The 19821-nt window shown below is 39.6% G+C and overlaps 1 protein-coding gene across 1 annotated transcript; it reads left to right on the forward strand.

Moving 5' to 3' along the window:
• Positions 1 to 16231: 16231 nt before the first annotated feature.
• Positions 16232 to 19581, forward strand: LOC147639217 (translation initiation factor). Its single transcript, XM_086782967.1, has 7 exons — positions 16232 to 16450; positions 16869 to 17093; positions 17426 to 17523; positions 18196 to 18267; positions 18524 to 18648; positions 18778 to 18850; positions 19126 to 19581. Exons 1-7 carry the CDS (start codon positions 16336 to 16338, stop codon positions 19228 to 19230), a joined length of 813 nt encoding a protein of 270 aa, XP_086639093.1. The 5' UTR covers positions 16232 to 16335; the 3' UTR covers positions 19231 to 19581.
• The last annotated feature ends 240 nt before the right edge of the window (positions 19582 to 19821 follow it).

Below are 19821 nucleotides of genomic sequence, written 5' to 3' on the forward strand. Positions count from 1 at the left end.
AGAGATACTGTCTCCATGCCTTTAAAGCATAAATAATTGCATATAAATATTTATCTTGAAACTGGGTACCCAGTCTGTGCATCGTTGAGTTTCTTACTCTCGAAGGCCATAGGCTTCCCATCCTGGAAGAAAGTTACGCCTACCGCAAAATCACTAGCATCAGTCTCTACAATGTAAGGCCTACTAGGATCTGGTAAGGCTAACACAGGAGCATCTCGAACTTTATATTTCAAAGTATCGAAAGTTTCATGTAGCTTCTTATTCCACTCAATCGGAGAATTAGACTTCTTATTTTTACACTTAAGAAGGTTGGTAAAAGGCACTGTCAACTTTCCAAATGATCCTTGACAGATTTTTTAAGAAATACCACGAAACCTAAGAAAGATCTTAACTTCTTGACCGTACGTGGAACTGGTCATTCCAAAACCTTTTGGATGCGATCCAAATCTATACTTAAGCCATCTCGAGAGATCGTCACTCAAGGGATGTTCTCTTGTGTAGAGAATTGTGTCTACTCTCTTGCTATGTGTGACCCTTAGTTGCATGACCCTAACCTCAACCCAAGGTTAGACCTAACCCTTGCCCCACTAGAGCATGTTCCCATGCTCCCATGTTCACATGCCTAGGGTGGGTTAGCCTCCTAGTATATACACATATAATGTACACATAACAATCACCTAGCTCATCATTAGTGGCCTTAGCTTGCCTTTGTTGAATTAGAAGCTCGATGCTTGTGGGATCATTGAACATTTGATGTATATTTTCTCTCGTGTATAGCCGATCCTCTCCTCTTGTAGATGTCCTAGGTAGATTGTCCACTTATTCTTGTGTTTTGAGGACTTCCTCAACTTGGGTTCCTCGTTTATGGGTTCTAAGGCTTGTATTCCTCCTTCTATTATTTCCATCCACATGTTATCAGTGGAATTTCTAGATGTTTCGAGTTCCTTGTCACGTGGTCGAAATAGATTGAAATTATCAAATTTCCTCTGTTTTGCCATCGTTCTTTGCGTATCGAGCTCTTGCCTTTTTAAACCTAGTAACCATAATTGGTGCTCAGCTTCAACTAGTTTCATGTCAATGTCCACTTCCTCTGATGTGCGGAAGAAGATTTGACCCATCTGGGCAAGCATTTTCCTTGTCCCTCCTAACCCTAGGAGTCATTCCACTAATCCTCACTATGTTAGCATTCCTTGGGCCAGAAGTTTGGGTTGGTAAGTCCAGTCTTAGACCATTCCTGTGCTTGTTGATGGGTCCATACCTACAAATTGCGCTTCATCTTTCTTCTATGTCATGCTAGAGACAAAAAAATCCCCTAGCCATATCAAAGATTCTGTTGGTCTCTGTTTGAATTTTGTGGTGCTCATGCTAGATCAAATATGTGGAGGAGAGAGACTCACAAAATACAAGAAAAGATCTTGCTTATTAAGTTGCTCAAAATACAACTAAACTTCATGCTCATAAAATGCCTTCTAGCTCCACCTTTAAATAGGTGAGCTAGTGGACCATAAGTCCATTCACACACACACACCCTTCTCCTCCCCTTTTACATAACCTTAGTCTCTTAATACCCCCCCCTCAATACCAACTATGAAAAAATTGGAATAGGTGGTATTGGACATAGGATGCCTTTATAACATTAGGCGTACAAGGTTAGGAATATAGGTGTGGTTACATTGAGATTTAAAACAATTTCTCAGTGGAGTTAGAGGCTGATACAAAGTTAGCTTTTTGACTCTTTGTTAGGACATTTGGAAGTGATATGTCCCATTTGTTTACACTTGTTACATTTCATTTTGTTGGGATATTTGATCCAACAATTATTTGCCAAATGACCCACTTTTTTGCAATGGACACATCTTACTTTGATCACTTGATGTGACAAAGCTTGTTCGATATTCGATGAAGTTGCATTTGAAGATTCAGCTCCTCCCTTTGGCCTCTTTTCTTCATCAAGACAAGATTGACTGACTCCTTCAAGGGTGGGATTAGGTATGTTCTTCAGAGTGGTGACTAAGGTGGGGTACACCTTCTTGACTGCTTTTAGCACAACAGCCACTGCATCATCTTCATCCATTCTCGCATTCATTGATGCAAGTTGAGCCATAAGGCCCTTCAAGTGAGAGATGAAGCTGGCTCCAATTCCGTCTCCCTCTTTGAGTTCCAAGCTGAAAAATTCAATTTTAAGTGAGATCTTGGAATTCTTACCACAAGCTCCATAGAGCTTGTCAAGCTCATCCCATTTCTCCTTTAAGCTGGTCCACATGGTGAATGAGAGCCTCATCAAAGATGAAGCATGATGATGGCTTGTACCCTCTTATCATCTTCAATATCTTCAGCCTTAGTTTGATCAATAACCTTAGTGCCGAAGATGAATGGCCCAAAACCTTTGGGACATCATCTTGTACTTAACAAGGACTTGCCAAAGTGTGGAAGCCCTCTCCTGAGAACTTCTTAATTTGGGTGTTGTCCTTTGACATTAGGTATTGAAGGAGATTACTAGAGAGTAATGGGCTGATTTATGAAGAAGAAAAAACCATAAATTTGTGATGTTTTGGCTTAGGTAGAAAGAGAAAGGCTTATGAGAGTGCAGTAGCCCTTAATCAAGTTAAGGATGTTGCATAAAAAAGGGAGATTAGGATGGTGAAGTTTATGGTTTAGCACTTAGGGTTTGTGCCCAACCACTAATTCTAATAAAGATTAGCTTCATTAGTGTCAAAGAACACTTTGTTTGGTGATTAAGATCACCATTAGTGTTTAGCAACATTGGAATAGCTTTGGAATGGCTCCCCTTTACTAGATTGTGTTAATCAACACTATTAGTGCTAATAAGCACACTTTGAGAAGCTTTGTGCACTTGAAGATGTTGATGAAGCTTGATGGCAATGAGGCTTATGAATACCCTATGGTGCATGCCCACCACTTTCAAGGATATGGAAAAAGACCCTCACAAGAGCACTTAACAGATTAGTACTCCTTTAATGATAAGCATGAAAGCTAATTAGTGTTTAAAACACTTTTATAAAGCTTTTATACAAGCTTCCATGGCTGAAAACTAGACAGCCGATCAGCGCGCTCGATTCAGGCCGCCATTAGGGTTGAGACCTGGGCTGTAGGACCTTGAGGATTAGGGCTTCAAAAGCCCTAAGCTTTTGTGGCTAAATATTACCCACACAAGGCGAATAGATGTACGAAAACCAACACTGGCGCCGGCTTGCTCAGAACGCAGTGACGCGGTCAGGAGAAGAGAAACCCAGAAATTTGCTGTACGTTCCTGAGTGCTCGGACCTCCTCTACACTTTCCCAAATGGAAACTCGGCGAGTTCTTGCCTCCACAAGATGCTAGAGCTCCGCCACTGGCAGGAGGTTCAGCTCCACAAAAAAAAAAGAGAATAAAATTAACCTATTCTACACCACAAAAATGACTTAATCTTGCCAAGCTCTAGATACCATGTTAGAATTTCGTGGTGCTCATCCTAGATCAAATATGTGGAGGAGAGAGACTCACAAAATACAAGAAAAGATCTTGCTTATTGAGTTGCTCAAAATACAACTAAGCTTCATGCTCATAAAATGCCTTCTAGATCCACCTTTAAATAGGTGAGCTAGTGGACCATAAGTCCATTCACACACACCCTTCTCCTCCCCTTTGACATAACCTTAGTCTCTTAATAGTCTCCATAGGAGAAGCTGGGTTTTCTCCTCCAAAGCTAGAGAATCTTAGCCCTCGTCCATGGATTCCTCACTATACTATTTTTTATGGTAGTCAGATTTCTCCAAGCTGCAACACTCAATTGAGTGCTCGCCGAGCAGCCTGAACCAACACTTCTTTAGTAGGAAGAACCTAGGTGATTTGATGCACTTCCATCTTGGGGGCAAGGTCGTCTCCAATGAGTTTCCCTGACCTCAAGTGCATGAGAATAATAGGTTAGATCACTACTCCAACCATTACGCTTGGTTTTCTGTTGAACTGACTCTTCTCATCTCGTGAATTAGCAGATCTCCGTGAAATAGCGGACTACAATTCACATCGTTCCATTATGAGAAAATGCCTTTTATACAACTGGCCCTTATTCATACTTGCGCGCCCAAAACTTACTAGTAGTAGTAGTTGAAGCCTTGGTTGGCTAGTATCTCATAATGTATAACCTTTATAGTGTCGTTACATAACACTTATTGATGTCCTCAAATGGAGGAGCATCTTTGTTAACCCAAAATGGGATTAATAGCCTCCTCTTCCTTGTGGACTATTGAGTCTTTGCTGAATATTTTGAAATTCCTCTTCAGTGGGAAGGTTGGCTTCATAGTGGCGCATCCTTGTACATCATTGATAATATCTTAGTAGGAATATGGTACTCATTGTCCTTGATATTTAAATCCACTAAAAGATACTTATCCACACTTGGATCGACGAAATCATCATCTTCTTCAAGATTCTGTGCGATGATGGCGAGACAGTAGTCCCCCCTGATGTCAAACAACACTTGAATATCTGTTAAGGGGACATATTGGTTGTCACGTATTGGATATACAAGGAGGACTTAGGTCAGAATGTGCTCTATTTCCTCTACCATAGTAGGGGCCTCGTCAGTAAACAACTTGGGTGTCTTCTCTTCTGGTGGCATCAATATCAAACTACTCATTGAGTTCCCTCTCCCGCAACTAAGTTTATCTCCTCTGCAACCTCGTGAAACTCATCATCTTCTACTCTTAAAGATTCCTCTTACCTCTCCTCATCTCCTTCTATTAAAACTTTCTCATCCTCAAGCACTAAATGAAAATAGCAAATAAACCCGTAGTGGTAGTCAACAAGACGACATTTATGCTTGTGTACTAGGCACTTACTATGTGTCTTCTTCTTATCCCCTGGCACCTTTGAAATATCCCTGTTGTTTAGATTATCTCTTGAGGATATGGAAGAAATAAGATTGTCCACATGTACATACTTAACATTGTCCAAGATGATTGCAAGTGGTATGCAACACTCTTGTCAATGGTTGTCTATAGATTATTGCATATTATACGTCGGGGGGAACTACCCAAGTAGAGGGGGATGTTATGGAGTAGAAATAAAGTCTTCTCTTTATGCTTATAGGAGGCTCCTCACCCCCTATCTCACCATGGTGGGTGTTAGAATGAGAGCTTTGATATTTGATATGAGAGCTTTGATAGTATTAGCCATGAGCTAAGGCATGATGAGATGGCAAGATTCTTATGTGAGGGCATGTGAAAACTCCCTTGTTTTATAAGAGAGATACACATTTATAAAGTTCAAGGTTTACATCTATTTTTAAGTAGATTGGCTTGCATGTCTAATAAAGCAAACTATTTTTAAAGAAGCTAACATATTTATAAAAGTGGATACTATTTTGAGCCCCATAAGTTATTTCAAGCAATATGATTTAAATACACCCAGAGGAAGTGTAGGCTCACTCTTCTGTGGACCCAATCTTGTGTTATATGCAATTCCTATTTTATGCTTTGTGATGAGTTATTTTAGTGGGTTCTTTTCACCCTCCAACATTGGTATCAGAGCCAATATTAATTGCCAAAAGATAAAGAAGCTTTAGAATCAAAGAGAAGAAAATTATAGAAAATTTTTTATTTTTTAAATTTTTTAATAAGAAATTGGACACGTTTTCGACCACTTACGCATGCAGATTTCAATCAAGCCACCAATACGTAAATTATTTATTGTTGCTTTTTAAAACTAACACACTTGAGAGTTTCTTTTTGTCATAATATCTTGTACACATCAAAATGACTCGCCCATCTCCTCATAATCCTCATTCCTATGACTTATAGCAAAATGTCTCTGACTCACTTCTATATTCGAACATAATTTCAACTTATTTGATGCTTGCTATGCATTTTTAACAGCAAAACTAAGAAAAATGGTCAAAGATCTGGACGCATGATCATGGAGCATGTGTTGTCATGATCCCTATTGGCAACATTCGTATCTTTTCTCCCAACATTCAGTTTCGTCAACTCATGGAATAACATGGTTCAAAGATATAGAACCGATGATGATCCCACACTCACCAATGATGACTTTCTGACTCATTTAAATTATCTTTAGTATCACCTCCCACCCGAACAGACATTTTTTTTCACACTTTATACACATATTCTTAGATGATTATAGACTAACAACTTTCACATTTTATTTTATAGCACATAAACCTCTCATTGAAAATGATAATATTTTACCCTAATTTTCTATTCTTATATCATTTCAGCATGAAACCAATTTATAATAAATAGATATTCCTTTCTTAATATATTCTAACCAAAAAAAGGTAGTATTAATTATAGATATTTAGTTAAGTATAAAAGCCACCCCATCGAAGAACCTCAATAGCTACCTAATCATGCCCTCGTCATTGTCTATCCATCCTTAATTATATCTTATGTTCATACTAGCCCGTGATGATTATGTGTGATTTTGTGACATCTGAGGACAATTGCTTGTTGCTCCTCGGGGCATGTTATGAGGAGTTAATTCATGGAATTTTATATTCCCACATTTCTCATTATTTATGAATTCTCTAGATAACGTAATATTCACTATCATGTTTTATTGGGATAATAATTCTATAGTAAGGATAATGGGCAACCAAACTTTACTAGGAAGAGAGATAGATAAACATAGATAGACAGATAGAGAGAGAGTGACACCTTTCTAAATCTCAATGAATCGTAGCTTACTTTACGTGTACGAGGACACGGGTGACTCCATACATGTGTGGGAGTTTTGGTACATCATCTTGATATTATGATTTTTATATGGTTATTTATATTTTTAATCAATTAATAAAAATTAATTGGCATAGTTAATATAAGTGCAACTTCTTGGATTAGATAATGGAGGCAAATTGGTACTAGTCAGGAAGATTTTGAGACACTTAATTTTTGGGTGCCGGCATACCATTTGATTTTGTGACAACATGTGCCATTATTTCATTTGGGTGTCATCCATATTTATTGTCGATGTATATATTTATGGGAACATGTGAAATCTCCCTTGTGCATATTTGATTTTACAAGAGATGTACACATTTATAAGGTTTGAAAGGTTTATATCTATTTTAAAGTAGATTGGCTTGTACGTCCAAAAAAGTAAACTATTTTTGAAGAAGTCTATATATTTATGAAAGTGAACACTATTTTGAGCCCCACAATTTATTTCAAGTAATATGATTTAAATACACCAAGAGAAAGCGTGGAATCTCTTGTGTGGGGAAAAATTAGACCCAATCTTGTGTTATGTACAATTTCTATTTTATACTTTATGATTAATATTTTTGTAATTATTTCAGTGGGTCCTTTTCGCCCTCCAACATAGAGAGAGAGAGAGAGAGAGAGAGAGAGAGAGAGAGAGAGAGAGAGAGAGAATTCCCTCCTCCATCCCAGCCTAAGTTGGGGATGGGGGAGGCGAGCTCACCGAGAGAGAGAGAGAGAGAGAGAGAGAGAGAGAGAGAGAGAGAGAGAGAGAGAGAATTTCCTCCTCCATCCGGGCCTAAGTTGGGGATGGGGGAGGCGAGCTCACCGAGAGAGAGAGAGAGAGAGAGAGAGAGAGAGAGAGAGAGAGAGAGAGAGAGAGAGAGAGAGAGAGAGAGAGAGAATTCCCTCCTCCATCCGGGCCTAAGTTGGGGGTGGGGGAGGCAAGCTCACCACTTGGGAGAGAGAGAGAGAGAGAGAGAGAGAGAGAGAGAGAGAATATTTTATTTTATTTTATTCCCTTCCCCCCCAGTTCACCCACTTCAGTGTGGGGGAGGAGAAATTTTAAACGTTTTTAAAAAAATATTTGTTAAATTTTATTTGAAAATATTTTTTTACTTTTTTGGAAAAATATTCACTCCCCACCTCCTAGTAGCATCACTTGGGAGTGAGAGAGGGAATAATGGTGCCACTTAGGGGGTGGGGGAGGGGCAAAGAAAAGTAAAATAAAATTATTTTCCCCCTCCCCCAACTCCCAAGTGGGTGGCGAGCTCGCCACTTGGGGGTGGTTAGGGGGGGAATTCTCTCTCTCTCTCTCTCTCTCTCTCTCTCTCTCTCTCTCTCTCTCTCTCTATATATATATATATATATATATATATATATATATATATATATATATAATTTTTTACTATGCGGATGGTGCTAGATGTGATAGATAAGTTACTGAATGGAAAGGCACAAGATCATGATGGGCTAGTTGGAGAGCACTTCTCATATGCGTGCGATACTTTGGCTCCGCTAATCACACGTGTTTAATCGTGCCATTTATGAGGGTTTCCCGGCAAGCTGGACATGGCATATCATTGTACCACTCTTTAAGAGTGGGGACCCCATGATGGTACTAGGCAACTGCAGGATGATCATGATTGGTCATTACTTGGACAAACTATATGGCTCTATATTGGAGTCGGAGCTGAGCCATTAGGTAGAAAGGCATGGTCATCAACGCACAAGGACATGCCGGCTTCAAGAGAGGATTTACTACCTTGGATCACATACTGACACTTCGGGCACTTATTGAAGAGGGCAGGGCACAGAAGAGAAGGATATATTGCTGCTTTGTGGACTTTCGCAAAGCCTTCGATATTGTACCACATGCCAGGCTTATGCACAGATTGCATGACATTGAGGTACCTAAGGATATGCAGTGGGGGATATATGCTTTGTATGAGTCTATGACAGGTAGAGTCCAAGCTCCAACCGGACTATTCGATATGGTGACCAGCACGATAGGGGTGAAGCAGGGATGCCTGCTATCACCCACCCTCTTTGGACTGTACATTGATGAGGTCTCCAATTATGTAGATAGATTGGGAGGCCCAGGGGCATGCCTGGCAAGGGTGTTGATACCCATCTTGTTATATGCTGATGATATTATTCTAATCTCAGACTCTCCGGAGGGAAACTCTCCGGAGGGATTACAGAGACATCTAGATGCATTACAGGCATTATGTGCGGATAGATATCTGACAATGAACCTTGGGAAAACCAAGGTTATGGTGTTTAACACCACACAGGCATGGGTGACAAGATCAGATCCTCAATTCACTTTCTAAGGGGAGCCAGTTGAGTACGTTAGGTCATATGTCTACTTGGGAGTTACTTTCACAGGACCGCGTTTCTCTCTAAAGGAGGCAGCAACAGCTAGATTAGCTCAAGGGCATGTAGCCCTGGGGGCACTTGAGAGGTAGTGTGCACACATACAGTTTCAGGAGCCGCGCACCAAATTGTGGCTATTTGATACACTTGTCACACCAACCCTCCTGTACGGAGCTCCAATTTGGGGGCCTAGCATACATCACAGATCTCAGAGAGGGACGGATGAGGGATGGAGGCAAATGGAGAAACCACTAATTATGATGATTGCCTGCATGATTCGGAGCAAATCATCGGTACCACATGATATAGTTTGGGCTGAGCTAGGTGCCGCACTAGTAGTGACTGAGGCCCTATTCCATGCAATTAACTTTTTACAGTGGCTATGGGAGCTCTCTCAACAGAGGTACTCCCGATTGGCATTGACCTCATCCATATATTTGGCAGAGGTTGGAGATACTCATTGCTGGTATGCTCAAATGAGATCATGGTTTGACCTACATGGTTTGCGGGATAGAGGCACTACCACCCTTTTCAGTATAGCCTAGATTGTCCATTTTTGGATCTCACCCGCTCAGAGCAGAACCACATGATTAAGATGGATATCATCCGAGTGGACATAGAGAGGACATGGACTAGTCTCCTTGAACCCTTAGGCACGAAAATGGCTCATTACAAGAGCCATTTTCTACACCTCTCACTAAATGATTTTATCACCCACTCGACGTACATGGATGTACACCTATCACATGGGATACGTTGTGCCATTGGACAGATCCAAACCTCATCACACCAGTTGTTGCGGAGTGAGACAGGGCGATATGTGCATCAGATCTCGGATGATTGCATTTGTCAGCTATGCTACCAGGAGGCAGAGACAGAGGAGCACTACATTTATCGATGTACAAACTATTATGAGATCCGAGGGAGATATCACTACCTCTTCTGAGAGGGTTTTGGGCTGTTACACAGGGTCATGGAGTTTGAGGATCAGAGATGCCTAGGATTGTTCCTACTTGAGCTCAGGAGACATAGAGAGACCCTCTTGGCAGACAAGAGACCGAGCCATGATGTACCTAGATAGAGAATCTTGGCACTAGCACCAGCACCAACAACCCAGCCCACACACCCCCTGATACCTCCTCCATCGCACCATCAGGGCACCAGCCATGCTCCCATAGGGAGTCACCACTGATAGAGCAATCGTCTTATGTTGTGCTCATTAGCCACACCCACTAGGATCTCAACCACGACATCCTCATCGCCAGATCAGAGCCATTATTTCTCAGCATCGGAGGTTCCTACCTCGCTTCTACAACCTCTCCATTCTAGATAGCCCCATGGCGGAGATATTTGATCTGAGGAGAGGGCAGCACTTCAACTGATCAGCATACATGGATCTACTTAATATGCATTTTCCAGTATTTTTTACTCAGTATCATCTAGGAGTCTTATAGTTTTTAATAAACTGTAAGACAGTCAGTTTATTGTACTTTTTAGTTTCATTTGGTTGTTCTCTTTGATGAGACACCAACTTCACATGTACTCTCAGTTTTGGTCTCATAGGCCACTATGGCCTCTTAGAGACATTAATATATCATTTCATTTCTCTCTCTCTCTCTCTCTCTCTCTCTCTCTCTCACCCAAGACATCATGTCACATTATCTTAGCCTGTGGTTTTGGCGAGCTAGGCTTACATATTAATACCAATAATGCTACAAGCTAGGCATACATATTAATACCAATAATGCTACAAGTTATAATAATTTATACAATTTCTAACCATGGACTAATTTATACCTTATGTTACATTTAATAATATTGGTCACAAACATTACCGAATAATTACATTGATGATAGATAATTTGAGTCACAAACATTACCAAATAATTACATTGATGATAGATAATTTGAGTCAATCACTTTCTCAACACCTAGGTTCCTAGCACCTATAGTTAAAATGGTGAATAGGGTTGATGAGCTCGTAACAAGTCATGTCTCAAAAATACAAGAATAAAACTTTTAAAGCATAATCATATTTGGCCAAAATTTTATTTGTTATAATCTACACTATTTGAGTCTCATTTATGGTGCTTCTTTCTCCTATTTGCACTTAAATAAATTAAAGATACAATTCTCATGATCAAGGTTAAGATTTCGTTCCAAAGAATTTGACGTTATTACAACCTTAGGCAATGAAATTTTGAGTTAATAAATGCTACAACAACAGCTTCATGAAAGCGATGTATACTAAATTTCTAAAGTGCCCTCAAATTAAAAATCTTACCGGAGGCCCTCCATGCGTATGCTTGTGCTATGTGAATGGTGTCAATATACATTGTGCAATGGGAATCAAATGGTAAATGCAAACTTATAATGTACATGGACAAAGAATAAAGCTTCATCATGTGAGTAGCTAGTAGATAGATTATCAACACCATTTCTAATTCTGTGAAGAACTGAGCCTATGATGCTCAATGTTCAAGATTAGAAAGTATATGAGGATATGACTTGTGTGCCAACAAAGCCTCATAAATGAGTTACAAGGTAATTATGAGGAGACAAGGACAAGTTTTAACCTTTTTTGAAGGTGATTCTAGTTCTTGAAGAGCTAAGGAAGGACAAGTTTGAAAGCAGTAGATAACATAGCTATTATACTTCCCCACTCTTGAAAAGCTTTTGGATTTATAGGTTTTACTTTAAATGAGCTTAGAGAAAGACGAATCAACTATGGGTTGTGCACCTTGATATTTTAAATGGTAGCCTAATTTTATCATCTTTTTGAACTTCACAGAGTTCAACAAAAATTTAAATGGTTTTGTGTGGTATTTTGATATGTATGTGTGAGGAATTTCATGCATAGTTAACTAAAAAGGCCACCAAGGGCGACCAAGAATGGATTATGGCTTAAAAGGAAAACAATGAAGTTACTTGAGGGCCTACTTTTATGATAGGTAAGAGAAATACACACACAAATTCTACAAATGAAACATCAACTTTCGTTATCATTTTTTCTTATCCTGCTTCTTTTCCTTTCCACAAAAACTGCATCCTTTCTTCTTGTCCTGGAAAGTCCATGGAATTTGTTTTGACTAAAACCTTCCTTTTTGGAGAGATATGCAGTATCCACCAGCTTCTCTTCATAAGCTTCATGCCGTAGTTGTTTCTTTTTATATTCGCCCATAAGAGAGGAATCCACATCTTGAAGTTTTAGATTCAGAACATTAAGAAGTGTAGTTACAATATTATCATATTCTTTAGGCATATTGTTTAGTAACAAAGCTATTGTATCTTCATCTTTGTAGCTTTAGTTGTGTAAGGAGACTTTTCATCTTATTAAGATGATTGGGAAATGAGTCTCTAGTCTTCATAGTAGTGAGCCTAAAGATTTGTAACTTAAGATTTATCTTAGAATTCTTTCCACTAGCACCAAAGAGTCTATCTAGAGTTTCCCATGCTGCTTTAGCTGACTCTATATTTGAAATATGATGTAGATATTGATCACCAAGTCCAAGTGCTAAAATAGCTAGTGACTTATTATCACAGATTTCCCATTTTCCTTTTCCTTGCCTTGTGGTGAGTTTATCATTTTTTAGGTGTAACAATTACTTTCCACAAATCTTTCTTTTGAAGGATAAACTTGTGCCTAATCTACCAACAAGTATGAAAATTTCCCCCAGTAAATCTCTCTAACTGTGAAGTTTTAGACATGATGACAATGTCTTACTTGTGAGAGACTCTCTTCAAGTAGTGTCTAATGCCAAAAGATGCAAAAAGATTAGTTATCCATTCTAGTTACATACAAATGCAAAAAGATTAGTTATCCATTCCAGTTTCATACAAATGCATATTTATTTGCAAGGAAATCACCTAAATCAATATATTTGGCATAGTCAAAATACCATGGTTTTCCATCTATCCTTGATTTAGATTTTTAAATCCAAAGTTGTCTCTCTTGGGAAACCACTCTTTTCCTAGGCTTAAGCTTTCATTTACAAACTCTGATTTTCTGTGAGACTAAGCTGGCTGATTTACTGAAGCTTTTGAGTTAGATGAAATATGCATGGATTTTTTAGAATGTTCTAAAATTTGACAGGAGCTAGTCATACCAACTTGGATTATTAAATCAAAGAAGATCAAGCTAGTAGTTTACCCTCCAATGAGATTGAGCTTCAAAACTTCAAATTCTATTTTTGTAAAGCTAGCTGAGCTGGGCGGAAGTGGTGGTGCCACCAGTGAGCTAGGTGGAGCTATGGGCGCTACACACTTTTGAGAGAAATTGAGTTGAAAGCTGTCATATTATGATTTTAATGACTTTTTGTTAAAATGTTAAGTTTCTTTGACTTTAGATACCTTCTTATTCTTCAAATGGCTAGAAGTTTGAATTTCAAAGTTTCCCGCCAAAATTGAATTTAAAATTGAGTGGGCAAAACCATATCATGTGACATATCTATGGAAAGAGCTCAGCGAGTAGATTCTGGATCTCTAATCTCTGACAAATTTTGAGCTCATATGTAGAAGTTATGGATGTCCGAAATTTCAAAAACTCCCCCCCCCCCACTTTTTGGGAATGAAAAGTACAAAAAGGCATCTTCTGGAGAATCTTTTGACCACCTTTAATCACCCAATATTTTTGTATACATGGCATCACATGATTGGCCCTTTTCCTTAATAACCTTTTAATCACATGGCATCTTAAAGGGCCCCTATAGACCTCAACCTTCCCCTAATGCCTTGACCAGTTTGCAGGCAATTTGATGACGTACTTATTGAAACATTATGACATAGTCATTCTTCAAATTGAGTTGAAACTGCTACTATTGATACCTTGACCAGACGTTGTTTGCAGGCAATTTGATGACGTACTTATTGAAACATTATGACATAGTCATTCTTTAAATTGTTGCCTACTATCAAGCTTCTTTCACCACCATTTATTAATATCAACGATGTCTTCTAGAGTACTTGCTTAGAGTAGTGTTGCCTTCAACGTCGACCAGAGTATTGTTGCAACAGCATGCATTGCCTTCACGGCCGGCCATAGTAGCATTGCAGCAATGTGGTCTAACCATTAGTTGCATAGATATGAAAGGCTAGTGCAACACTCTTGCAATACACATGGTGGAAGCGTGTGGCAGAGGTGCATACTAATAAAGTATCAAACGGGCTCTGATACGAGTTTGTGGAAATAAACATGATATTACTACACATTATGGAGAAGCAAAGAGGCTCAACATTCTTAGCAGAATTAAAACACAGAGAGGCTTAATAAGTAACACAAGAAAGCACACACTAATTTCATTAAACTGTGAGCCATTGAATAGGCTTTGAATACAAGCTAATTAGATGCTAAGCAAATTTAATTAAGGCTTAATCTCCACGATTTTCTCCTCCTAGATTCTCTATACCTCCTCTATTTTCTCGGTGTTCCTATTTCATTTCCTTTGATTATCCCATCATTTCCTCTATCATAATACGCTTACCTTCTAAAGTTTTTTTGTCTAAGGCTACTCTCATCTAAGGTTTTTCCTAAGCCCTTTAAAAGATGATTTTGGATATGGATGATATTTTCCCAATAATTGCCCGCCGCCATACTTTGTGTATGGTTTTTTATTCACTCATACACACATGCATAAAAGAAGCATTTTTGTTGTAGTCAAAAAGATTTACCTTCATCAACTAACGCTGGCCAATGTATTGATGTGAATGGATTCTCTAAGAGGTGCCTTCTATATTCAATAATCGAAGCAAAAAATTGAAAGCATCACTAAAAATCTTCTACTCGACAGCTACTATGAGGGAGACTTTACCCAATCTCTTTAGTTTCGTATTGGGTTTTGTAACATTGCCATATATATTGCCATGCATTCAATGCATCTACATGTATACTACCATATACATATATTTCATATTGTGTATATGTATACCATATATGTTTACTTGCATTGTTTCATCTCTGTATACTTGGGTTGATCTCTCTATATGAACCATGTTTGTATCTTACCTAGTTTCTCCATTTGATATTTGTCTAGTCTCTTTAGAATCTTGCTACTATGTATCTACATGTATAATATGTAGATAAACTTAGTATGTTTACCATGTATCTACATGTATAATATGTAGATAAGCTTAGTATGTTTACTTACATTGTTTATAAACTTGGTATGCTTACTTACATGTATATTATGTATATAAACTTGGTATGTTTACTTACATTGTTTATACTTGGTATGATCTCTTTATGTACCATGTATACATCTTACTCCTTTTATATATCATGTGTGAATCTTGCTTGGTTTAATATACTACTATAAACTTGGTATGTTTACTTGCATTGTTTATACTTGGTATGATCTCTTTACGTACCATATATATGCATCTTACTTGGTTGCTCCTTTGATCTATCATGGTGTGAATCTTGGTATGATCTCTTTACATACCATATGTATGCATCTTACTTGGTTGCTCCTTTGATCTATCATGTGTGAATCTTGCTTGCTTTGATATACTACTATGTATGAATACTATTGTGTGTATCTTGCCTAGTTTGGTCTTTGCATGTATTCTATGTATCTACATGTAGACACATCGTTGTCCTATAGAATTTTCCTATTTTTTTCACATTAACTCTATTCAAAATGAGTTGAGAGGGCAATGATCCTACAACAATAGAGAAGCTAAAACAAAACAAACACTCATTTTGGCATGTTTAAGAGTCGAGCATTAAAGTTAGGCTTTGGAATGTTCTCAGAGGTTTCTTCTTTTGATTCTGTCAAATGGATCCTTGAGCTATGGTGGGTGAGCCCTAGGTGGTGGATCTAGCTATGCAAATATAAGAAAGATTTGCTCTTACAAGAGGGGGACTTTAACCCCTCTTGTGATGTGTTGGATCCTCCCTCTTTCCCTCTCTCTGTATGTCATCTAGCTCTATGTGTGTCTCTCTCCATGTGTGTGTGAATTTTTTAGACTTTGAGAGTTGGTATCACTAAATCACTAGCCTTTAAAAGGAGAGGTTTTGGACCCTTGAATATTGGAGGCTATGCAGTTAGGGGTGGGCAAGCACCGTTATTTTGAAAGTTGATGGGTTGGCATGGATGGAAACCACAAGCTTCAAAGCATGAGCGAGAGGCTAGCCTATAAGGCCACCAAGGCAAAGGGGAAAAGGGCAGTACACACACTCCTCCCACGCGCTCATCATTAGGTGTGAAGTGCGCTTTTTCTTAACAGAGTTATTTTCTCATGGCTGCCTCCCTGTTCCTGCCGCGCTCTTCTTCGCCAGCATTCTCCCTATCTCGCACTACTCCCTTCTCTCTCGGGCGGCGCCCATGTTCCAGTTGCTCCTCTCTTTTCTTGTGTAAGGGTTTCTTTCTCAAATTTTCTTTGTTTTTGTTTTTGAAGTTTGATGTGAGTGTATGTGATGATTGTGTGTGTGTGTGTGTGTGTGTGAGAGAGAGAGAGAGAGAGAGAGAGAGAGAGAGAGGAAGGAGGTGGTGGTGGTGGGGGGTGTGGCTGTGGGCTGTAACTTTCGAATGCGTGTTAAGTATGTGCGATGGTGTGGTTTTTTTGTCAAATGCGAGTTCTCGGTGGTGTGGTTTGTGGAGTGTGGTTCTTACAAATGGGTGTTCATTCCTGCATGTGTGGGATGGATGGCGCCTAGGAGAAAAGGAAATGTTACCTTGTCTCATTGAAAGTGTGCGTGCGTGTGTGTAGAGAGAGAGAGAGAGAGAGAGAGAGAGAGAGTGTCAAGTTGGTTTAGCCTGAAATCCTTGCAGGTAGCCTTAGATCTGCAGCTCAAGCTAGGCCTCTTGATGATGAAGTAAATATGGAAAAGGCTGGCCACAGCCAGATTGATCGCTCAGCACACATTATTGCACCCGATGAGAGTGAATATGAACAAAATTCCCATGTTTCACCTGTCCATATCACCAGCAAAGACAGCGTGAAGCTTCTTTCTGTATCACCGCTGCCTTTCCTGGTCATTGCTGCACTTCCCGGTGGTATGTAATACAATGCATTATCATCATTGCAGAATGATTTCTTCCATCATGAAAGTTCACCATACTCACTTGACTGCTTTCATACATGCACTCTTATACAAACGCATACATACAAGTACACACGTGCGCACATACACATCTATTATAACACTCATCAAAGTGGATTCTTAGGCTAAGCTGCATGCCTTCAATTCAAGCCTATGCCTTTGCATTTCACTGTTGACCTTGTTCTTATATGTAACAAGCAAGATTTGTACATGTATGTACTAGGTACTGTGTGGATGTACTTTTTGCACATGTTGACATCATGTTCTGGTTTATTTTCTCCTCAGCTGGGACTGTTGCTGGCCTGTTTGAACCCATTGCAGAGGTAGTGAGAAGTTTGGGCTTGCCTGATTGGCTGCTGCACTGGGGGCATCCAGGCAATATGGTAAGACATCACTCAGTGACCTCGTGTATTGTTTTTTGTGGGAATAGACCCTATGTCATGGTGTTTGAAATCTCTACTGCAAAACCTTGTCATGAATTCATTCTTATTAAATGGAGAGACTCTCTTGTAGAGAAGGATACTTGTTGAAGCTAGCATAATTTCACATATTTCTGGTTTATGTCTTTTGTTTGTGTTCAAGTGTCTATGTGGTTTGATTTGGATCTCTAGGGATACGACACAACTTGAAAGGAACAATCAATGGCTCTCCCTTCTTCACTGAATTCAAGCATGTAACGATAGTACTGGGTTCTGCTTTTAGTCCAGAGAGGGTTTGCAGGGCTGACTTTCAACCCTCACAAGTGCTTGTCCCAGTAGAGTCTCTGTGTGGCAGATTTTGGTCCTCCCCTCCTTTCCTGGGGGGAAGAGTTATCCCCAGGAGGAGAAGTGCCTCTCCGGTCTGTGACTGTGGCGTGCCTATGGCTACCTGCTGACTGCCTAGCGTGGGCTTAGATACAAGTAGTAGAAGCACAATGAATGGTCCCTTCTTGGGAGCTTGCTGAATGAAGGCCTTCAAAGATGGACATCAAGATCTGATTCTGCAACTGACGTGGCAACTGGAATCTGATGTCTGCTAATCAATGCTAAGAAGTAAGTTATTGTATGTTTGTGCAGGCAGTGGTGCTGTTTGCAATGGGAGGTTATGGATCCTATTTGGGTTGGCAAATCCGCTTGTCTGATGATGTGGTAAAACAATTCTGACACTTTTTTTTCTTATTAAAATTCCTAGTTTCAATTGCCTGCCTGTGGCTTGGGCGGGGAAGGTTCTGTAACCAGCCTTATTGAAGCTACCAATGCAAGCATGTGTCTTGGCTTCCATCCCGTGTCCTTAAGCCCCTTTTGTTCAAGCTCTTTGCACATCAGCGTGCCTGCTTACCTGCATTTTTTGACCATCCCCATCAGTCAGTCTCATGTACTTCAGTGATTTTTTTTTTGAATGCAGGCGGTTAAGGTTATGGCCAAAGATTTGCACCCAAAGCTTCTAGGTGGCATGTTTTTCTTCTTTTCTCTAGGTGCAACTGGCGGCATTCTCTCTCTTCTCACCTCTGGGAAGCCCATTTTCGATAGGTTGGCTTTCTGCACGCATCAAGACTTTCTAAAATTCTCTCTGCACCATGTTTGCATACTGCTTCAAGCGTAGGTGTCTGTATTTTGCTATAATGAATAAAGTTTTGGCTTGATTGTGTAAATTGGCAGCCCCCATGCGGTTACGGGTCTTTTGGGTCTGGCCCTCCTCACTGCTCAAACAGCTCTGAGTGGCTTTTTTGAGGTTAGTGCTCCTATGCAACTCTATACTTCAAATGTTTATGAAAACCAATTAATGTGAGATCAAGAGTTTCATAAGGTAATCTATATGAGGTCTTGTAATTATAATTCACATCATGCAATGGCCCCGAAGGCCCAAAGAGGGCGGCTTGGCTCTTTCATCTTAATTAATAAAATTCTCATGGAGTGAAGAAGGGTTTTGTATCAATTTCAAAGAAACCTATGCTTAGAAATTCTTAAGAAGTGAGTTGACATCGTTCACATGTTTTTTTTGGGCAGGGCAATTCATCGCTGCGCAGTGTACATGCCTTTTTAGGTAGCGGGATAATGTTACTGTTCCTTGTCCATGCAGTCTTTGGGTTGCAACTTGGTCTTAGCTACTGACAAATCATATCACTAGCTGTCATGGGCTAAGGCATTGCAAAGATTGGGCTTAGGAGACAAAAACACTTGTGGAAAAGGTAACGGATGGCAAAAGAGCGTAATGCCCTATCCCAACTCTGGCATGCCTTGAGTACCCAATCAACCAGTCAACAAGACGGAAACCTCCCACATTCTGTAGGTGGGATGGAAACCGCCTCATTTTCCAGTTACAGAAAGCAACGAGACATCCAGCCTTATAAATCACACTCGAATTATATCTTGTAAAAGAGATTCGATTTCCTGTACTTGGAAGACTGCCAGTTGTGAGACGTTATGAAAATCTAATTTACAGAGTAACTTTCAAATTGCCAACTTGTGGCTATCAATTGTCCTTTGTTCAGATCTTATCAAGTAACAGAGTAGTAGATGGAAGGAAAGCGGAATTGGGTTATTTCTGACCACCATCAAATTTTTTCTCAGGGTTTGTACTGACCAAAGTGGGTAGCAAGCTTGTTATAGAAAATCACTGCAAGCGAAAGTCCCCTTTTTAAAGTGATTTGTTTTATGCTGCTTGTTGTGTAGCTCCAATAGTGCCGCTCCACCCTGCCTTCA

This window comes from Cibotium barometz, chromosome 4, assembly GCF_041138505.1.
Source record: "Cibotium barometz isolate CiBa-2024 chromosome 4, ASM4113850v1, whole genome shotgun sequence".
Classification (NCBI taxonomy): Eukaryota; Viridiplantae; Streptophyta; class Polypodiopsida; order Cyatheales; family Cibotiaceae; genus Cibotium; species Cibotium barometz.

Coding starts and splice junctions, on each gene's coding strand:
- LOC147639217 (XM_086782967.1), top strand. CDS start 16,336: ATGGCTGCCTCCCTGTTCCTGCCGCGCTCTTCTTCGCCAGCATTCTCC. Junction 16,451..16,868: donor TTGCTCCTCTCTTTTCTTGT/GTAAGGGTTTCT, acceptor AAATCCTTGCAG/GTAGCCTTAGATCTGCAGCT. Junction 18,268..18,523: donor TCCGCTTGTCTGATGATGTG/GTAAAACAATTC, acceptor TTTTGAATGCAG/GCGGTTAAGGTTATGGCCAA.